The following is a 7,766-nucleotide window of genomic DNA, read 5'->3' as shown; positions in this document are numbered from 1 at the left end:
AGGACGTTCGTGGCTGTCCGTGTGTGTCCGCGAGTGTCCGCGTGTGTCCGTCAGCACACACAGGATGTCTGTGGCTGTCCATCAGTACACATATCATCACGCTGGTCCTTGGAATCAGCACGCTGGCCCTTCCCGTGGACTGTTCGAGTGATTTTGGCCCACGTGGGCTGTCTGTTCAGTACACACAGGACGTCAGTGGGTGTCCGTCAGCACACACAGGACGTCCGTGGGTGTCCGTCAGCACACACAGGACGTCCGTGGCTGTCCATCAAAACACATATCAGCACGCTGGTACATGGACTCAGCACGCAGGCCCTTCCCGTGGACTGTTCAGGTTATTTTGGCCCACGTGGGCTGTCTGCTCAGTACACACAGGATGTCCGTGGGTGTCTACCAGCACACACAGGACGTCTGTGGCTGTCCATCAGCACACACAGGACGTCCGTGGCTGTTCGTGTGTGTCCGTGTGTGTTCGTCAGCACGTACAGGACGTCTGTGGCTGTCCATCAGTACACATAACAAAACGTTGGACCTTGGACTCAGCACGCTGACCCTTCCCGTGGACTGTTCGGGTAATTTTGGCCGACGTGGGATGTCTGTTCAGTACACACAGGACGTCCGTGGGTGTCCGCCAGCACACACAGGACATCCGTGGTTGTCCGTGTGTGTCCGTCAGCACACACAGGACGTCCGTGGCTGTCCATCAGTACACATATCAGCACGCTGGTCCTTGGACTCAGCACGCTGGACTTTCTCGTGGACTCTTCGGGTGATTTTGGCCCAAGTGGGCTGTCTGTTCAGTACACACAGGACGTCCGTGGGTCTCCGTCAGCACACACAGGAGTCCGTGAGTGTCCGTTAGCACACACAGAACGTCCGTTTGTGTCCGTTTGTGTCCGTCAGCACACACAAGAAGTCCGTGGCTGTCCATCAGTAAAGATATCAGCACGTTGGTCCTTGGATTCAGCACGCTGACCCTTCCCGTGGACTGTTCGGGTGATTTTGGCCCACGTGGGCTCTCTGTTCAGTTCACACAGGACGTCCGTGGGTGTCCGCCAGCACACACAGGACGTCCGTGGCTGTCTGTGGTCCGTCGCTGCCTGTGGCTGTCCGTCAGCACACACAGGACGTCCGTGGCTGTCCGTGTGGGTCCGTCAGCACACACAGGACGTCCAAGGCGGTCCATCAGTACACATATCAGCACGCTGGTCCTTGGAATCAGCACGCTGCCCCTTCCCGTGGACTGTTCGGGTGATTTTAGCCCAGGTGGGCTGTCTGTTCAGTACACACAGGACGTCCATGGGTGTCCGTCAGCACACACAGGACGTCCGTGGGTGTCCGTCAGAACACACAGGACGTTCGTGGCTGTCTGTGTGTGTCTGTGTGTGTCCGTGTGTGTCCGTCAGCACACACATGACATCCAAGGCTGTCCATCAGTAAACATATCAGCACGCTGGTCCTTGGAATCAGCACGCTGCCCCTTCCCGTGGACTGTTCGGGTGATTTTAGCCCAGGTGGGCTGTCTGTTCAGTACACACAGGACGTCCGTGGGTGTCCGTCAGCACACACAGGACGTCCGTGGGTGTCCGTCAGCACACACACGACGTTCGTGGCTGTCTGTGTGTGTCTGTGTGTGAACGTGTGTGTCCGTCAGCACACACAGGACAAACGTGGCTGTCCATCAGTACACATATCAGCACGTTGGTCCTTGGACTAAGCACACTGACCCTTCCCGTGGACTGTTCGGGTGATTTTGGCCCACGTGGGCTCTCAATTCAGTACACACAGGACGTCTGTGGGTGTCCGCCAGCACACACAGGATGTCTGTGGCTGTCTGTGGCTGTCCGTCAGCACACACAGGATGTCTGTGGCTGTCCGCGTGTGTCTGTGTGTGTCCGTCAGCACACACAGGACGTCCGTGGCTGTCAATCAGTACACATATCAGCACGCTGGTCCATGGACTCAGCACGCAGGCCCTTCCCGTGGACTGTTCGGGTTATTTTGGCCCACGTCGGCTGTCTGCTCAATACACACAGGACGTCCGTTGTTACAGGCTGGGATTCAGACTGCTAGAGTGGACGGTCAGAGGTTCAAGAACCAGACTGGACAGGACGGACGGATGAACGGACGACTAGGGTGCGGCTTGGACGGACACGATAGAGAGAGGATGGCCGATCTGGTTCCTGAAACAAATGAGAGATATTTTTATGAGTTTTATGAATCAAAAACGAAGAACAGAAAGAAAACTAACTGGAAAATGATGAACAGGAAATAAATATGACTTTTTATGGGTTTTTATATCAATGGCCGATCTATAACTATAAGATGCTGAAATGAAATAAAAACAAGAAAAGATAGAGATGGAGGATGGATTCAAGTTGCTGGACTGAAGTCTCTCTCAACAAAAACAGGGGGATGGAGATGGCGTGAAGGTGGAATCAGGCTTGCTGGACTGAAGTCTCTCTCAAGGCCGGATTGTTGGATGGAATGGAATGAAGAATCGCCACAAGTTTGGTGATGAAAACTTGATAAGATTCAAGGCTCTTTCTAGGTTGGCTTCTCACGCAAACTAGAGAGAAAAGAAAGGGTTTTGCTAGGGCAAACTATCTCATATATTTCATAAGCTAAAAAAAATACTAGGCTGCTTATAGTGGGGATTAAATACCCTGCAGCTATGCCCTTCTAGGGGACTTGAAGTAAAAACAACATGGACTCTCTTGGACAAGCTAAAATCGACAAGGCCTAAACAAAGTGGGCCGACTCTACTAGGACAAGCTAAAGCAAAGGCTAAACAAAGGCCTTGAATTATTGGACTCAAAGAAAATAAAGACTTAAACAATATGCCCATGAGTTCTTGAATTGAAATTAAAAAGAACTAACACAAACCAGAAACATAAACCGGTTAGAAATCATAATTGAAATCTTACCTGCTTACCTTAAATGGATTGGGCGGATTACTCAGAACCGGCTGAGCTTGGGGAGGTATCTGAACCGAGATCACATGTAGAGATGGTTAGGCCGGTTTGGTTCTGGCCGAGTGATCTGAATTGGAGGGAACCGGCTTGATCTTGAACCTCTATTGGACCGGCTGGATCTTGCATCTTCAATTGGACCATCTCTTCAATCAGCAGCTCTTCATCTTGATCAAGGATTTGTTGGACAGCTTTAGAAAACCCAAGTCTTATGGCCTTGGCTCCACTCCGGGTAGTTGGACCACTAGTAACTACGGGAACCTGTACCTGGAATGCCGCATCATTCCCTCCCCCTTGAAAAGGTTCTGGCCTTAGAACACCATTATCTGCAAGGAAAGGGGACAAGTCAGATACATTGAACACAGGGGAAATCTTAAACTCACCTGGAAGCTCAAGCTTGTAAGCATTGTCATTGATCTTCTCAAGGACCCAGAACGGCCCAGTGCCTCGGGGTGACAGTTTGGTCTTCCTTTCTTCTGGAAAACGCTCTGGCCTCATGTGTAACCACACAAAGTTGCCTGGTTCAAACAACACCTCCTTTCTCTTCTGGTCGAGACGAGCTTTGACCTTGGCCGCCTTTGCCTTTAACTTCTCTCGAACCCTCCGATGCATGTTCTTAACGAACTCGGCCTTAGTTGCACCTTCTCGGCTGCGGAACATAGACTTTGGCAGTTCGGACATGTCCAAAGGCGTCTCAGGCTGAAAACAATAAACAACTTCAAAAGGAGAAAGTTCAGTGGCAGAGTGTCTAGCATGGTTATAAGCGAACTCAATAAACGGTAAACAAGATAACCAGTTCCTCAAGTTCTTACCGACCGTAGCTCTCAACAACTGAGAGTGTACGGTTTACTACCTCAGTTTGGTCGTCCGTTTGTGGATGGCAAGTGGTCGAGAACAATAGCTTTGTTCTGATCTTACCCCATAGTGTCTTCCAGAAATGACTTAGAAACTTAGAGTCTCGGTCGGACACAATGGTTCGAGGAAGACCATGGAGACGTACCACCTCTTTAAAGAACAGGTCGACTGTCTGGATAGCGTCATTGGTTTTGTCACAAGCTATGAAGTGAGCCATCTTGGAGAACCTGTCCACCACTACAAAAATGGAATCCTTGTGGTTTATCTTGGGCAAGCCCAGCACAAAGTCCATAGAAACATCTACCCAAGGGTGGTTAGGAATAGGTAATGGCATGTGTAGACCATAAGGATGTGACCTGGATTTTGTCCTTAGACAGACAGTGCATTTGGCGCATAGGTTCTCCACATCTCGTTTCATGTTCGGCCAAAAGAAATGGTCGGTCAGGACACTTAGGGTCTTGTCTCGGCCGAAATGTCCCATGAGGCCGCCACCATGAGCCTCCCGAACCAGCAATTCCCTCATCGAGCCTTTGGGAATGCATAACTTCTTTTCTTTGAACAAGAAACCTTCATGATGGTAATAAACATCGAATGCTCCTTGTGTGGTGTTCCTGAAAGCTTCTTGAAAATCAAGGTCAGTAGCATAAGAATCATTAATGAATTCAAAACCCATGATCTTAGCTTCCATGGTCGAGATAAGAGTATTTCTCCGGGATAGGGCATCAGCCACCACATTATCTGTGCCCTTCTTATACTTAATCACATAAGGAAAAGTCTCCACAAACTCCAACCATCTGGCGTGCCTCCTCTTGAGTGTGGTCTGTCCTCTTAGGTGTGTAAGCGTCTCATGATCTGTATGAATAACAAACTCTTTAGACAGACAAAAGATAATGTTGCCAAGTTTCAAGTGATCTCACTAGAGCATAAAGCTCTTTGTCATAGGTTGGGTAGTTCAAGGTTGCTCCACTCAGTTTCTCTCTGAAGTAGGCCACTGGACGTCCTACTTGAGTAAGCACGGCTCCTATACCTGTACCTGAAGCATCACTTTCAATCTCAAAAGTTTTATCGAAGTTAGGCAGAGTAAGGACTGGTGCATGAGTCAAACTATATTTAAGCTTGTTAAAAGACTCTTCTTGGGCTGGTCCCCAAATAAAGGATACGTTTTTCTTGATCACAGAGGTCAAGGCAGCGGCTATGGTGCTGAAATCCTTGACGAACCGCCGATAGAAACTGGCCAGGCCGTGGAAACTGCGAACATGGCCAATGGTGGTAGGTGTATGCCAGTCATGGATCGCCTTGATCTTCTCTTCATCTACCTTCAGGCCCTGTGAACTAACAACAAAACCTAAAAATACCAATTCATCAGTGCAAAACACACATTTCTTTAAGTTGGCATAAAGGCCTTCTTGCCTAAGAACTTTGATCACTTGTTCAAGGTGTCTAAGGTGCTCATCTAAGCAGCGGCTATAGATCAGTATGTCATCAAAGTACACAACCACAAATTTCCCTATGAAAGGTCGAAGAACCTGGTTCATGAGTCTCATGAAGGTGCTGGGGGCGTTGGTGAGGCCAAACGGCATGACCAGCCATTCGTATAGACCTTGCTTGGTCTTGAAGGCTGTCTTCCACTCGTCTCCCTCCTTCATTCGAACTTGGTGGTATCCACTCCTGAGATCAATCTTAGAGAACACAACAGATCCACATAGTTCATCCAACATATCATCTAGTCTAGGTATTGGGTACCGATATTTGATGGTTATGTTGTTGATGGCCCGGCAGTCCACACACATGCGCCATGTTCCATCCTTCTTTGGAACCAATAGGACCGGAACAGCACACGGACTAAGACTCTCCCGGATGTAACCCTTATCCATGAGGTCTTGGACCTGTCTCTCCAACTCCTTGGCTTCTACTGGATTAACTCGGTAGGCCGCTCGGTTTGGCAAGGGTGCGCCTGGCACAAAATCGATCTGATGTTCTATGCCTCGGATAGGAGGTAGGCCGGCTGGGATCTCATCAGGAAAGACGTCCTTGTATTGCTCCATGAGGCCTTGTACTTCGGCTGGTAACTCCGTGGCCTCAATCCCTGCAAAACAACTTTCTCTAAAGACCATTAGCAGCACCTGCGTCTCATGGTGTAAAGACTTAACTACTTGGCTGGAAGTGATGTATAAGTTAGTCTTACTTACCTTGCTGGCATGATCCATTGCTTGCTGCATCTCATAAACCTCTTGAGGACTTAGAGGTGCTAGGCTGTGCTTCTTGTTGTTGTGGCTGAAGCTATAGACATTGGTCCGGCCATGATGAATGGTCTCCTTATCGAACTGCCATGGCCGTCCTAGAAGTATGTGGCCGGCTTGCATAGGCACAACGTCACACTTGACCTGATCATGGTATTTACCAATACTGAAAGACACAACCACTTGCTCGGCTATCCTGAGCTCAGTCTCATCATTGAGCCACTTGAGCCGATATGGCCGCGGATGGGGCGTCTTGGCCAAACCTAGCGTATCAACAAGATACTTGCTGGCCACGTTAGTACAAGAACCACCATCTATGATCAAGCTACATACCTTTTGTTCCACGCTACATCTTGTATGAAAGATGTTTTCTCTTTGCACGGTTTCAGGATCGAAGACGGCACTGAGAGATCGTCTGGTAACCAGTAGCTCTCCGGTCTCAGCATAATTGACTACCTCTTCATCAGAAACCATGGTCTCAACTTCGGCCTCGTCTTGGGATTCATACTCACCATCAGCCTTGAGGATCATTACACGCTTGTTGGGGCAATCTCTGGCATAGTGTCCCTTTCCCTGACATTTAAAACAAGTAATGTCACGGGTACGTTGATTTTGACCTTGGGTCTTACCCTGGTCGGATGGACCAGACTTGGACGGTTCAGTCTGATTTTTCTTGAACCGGTTCTCCTCATCCACGGACTTGCCCTTGTCCACTCCTTTGGAAGCCGGTTGCGTCCAGGTTCCTTTGCCTCTGGCAGTGGACGCGTTCTTCCTTTTGATGTGTTGTTCGGCCTGGACGGCAAAGTGAAGCAGGTTGTGGAAGGTCTCATACTGCTGGCGCTCCACCTTTCGGGCAATGCGGTCTTGCAACCCATCCATGAACTGAGCCATCAGGGTCTCTTGCGTCTCGCGTGTCTTGAGCTTGTTCCTGAGGGACTCAAACTCCTCATAGTACTCTTCTACAGTCCGCGTTCCCTGAGACAATTTACGAAAACGTTTATGTAAGTCTCTCTGATAATAAGCAGGAACATACCTTGTGCGAAGCTTGGATCGCATCTCTTCCCAAGTCTCAACTCTATAGACTCGGCCGGTCTCGGACACTTCTCTGTCCCACCAAGATAGAGCGTTCTCGGTCAGTTAGGCCGCGGCTAAGGCTATCTTCCTGGCCTCAGAGTAGTTGTAGTACTCGAAGATGTATTCCATGCGCCTCTCCCATTCAACGTAGGCGTCCGGATTGACCTTTCCAGCAAAGGTTGGTGGGTTAAGCTTGAGGTCCTTTCCTCCTTGCCAAGGGACTTCATCCTCTCGGCGTCTCCTCCTGATCGGACTCCCATCTCCTTGGATCCGATGCTCTCGTCGACCTTCTCGTCCGGCTTGGGCAGGTCGAGGCTCTTCTCGATCAGGTGGTTCAGAATCTGAAGTGTCCTCATCAGAGAACAAACGTGGGTCTTCCAAGTAAGGATGGTTCCTTCTCCTAGGAAGCGGATCATTGGGACGGTTGCGTTGTTCCAGTCGAGCCAGCTGCTCGGTCACGGCATTCATAGTGGCCGTAAGTTGGGCTTGGCCGGCCATTAGCTGTGCGTTGATGTCAGCTTGGGTTGGAACAGCATTAGCATTGACATCTCCCATGTCTCTCCTGTGTACAAGAAACAAAAGAGATCAAGTGCAAAAGGGAAATAGAGGATATAAGAAGAGAAAC

General features: G+C 49.5%; 1 protein-coding gene across 1 annotated transcript; it reads right to left on the bottom strand.

The window, feature by feature from the left end:
• Positions 1–2,954: 2,954 nt before the first annotated feature.
• LOC125604315 lies at positions 2,955–7,123 on the bottom strand. The gene is made up of 6 exons (XM_048774738.1): positions 6,017–7,123; positions 5,654–5,950; positions 4,855–5,506; positions 4,132–4,679; positions 3,356–3,671; positions 2,955–3,298 (listed from the first exon to the last, which is right to left on the bottom strand). The coding sequence occupies exons 1-6, from the start codon at positions 7,121–7,123 to the stop codon at positions 2,955–2,957; spliced, it is 3,264 nt and encodes a 1,087-aa protein (XP_048630695.1).
• Positions 7,124–7,766: the final 643 nt, after the last annotated feature.

Source organism: Brassica napus, unplaced genomic scaffold, assembly GCF_020379485.1.
Source record: "Brassica napus cultivar Da-Ae unplaced genomic scaffold, Da-Ae ScsIHWf_521;HRSCAF=783, whole genome shotgun sequence".
In the NCBI taxonomy this organism is placed as follows: domain Eukaryota; kingdom Viridiplantae; phylum Streptophyta; class Magnoliopsida; order Brassicales; family Brassicaceae; genus Brassica; species Brassica napus.
This window is presented reverse-complemented; position numbering and strand designations above follow the sequence as displayed.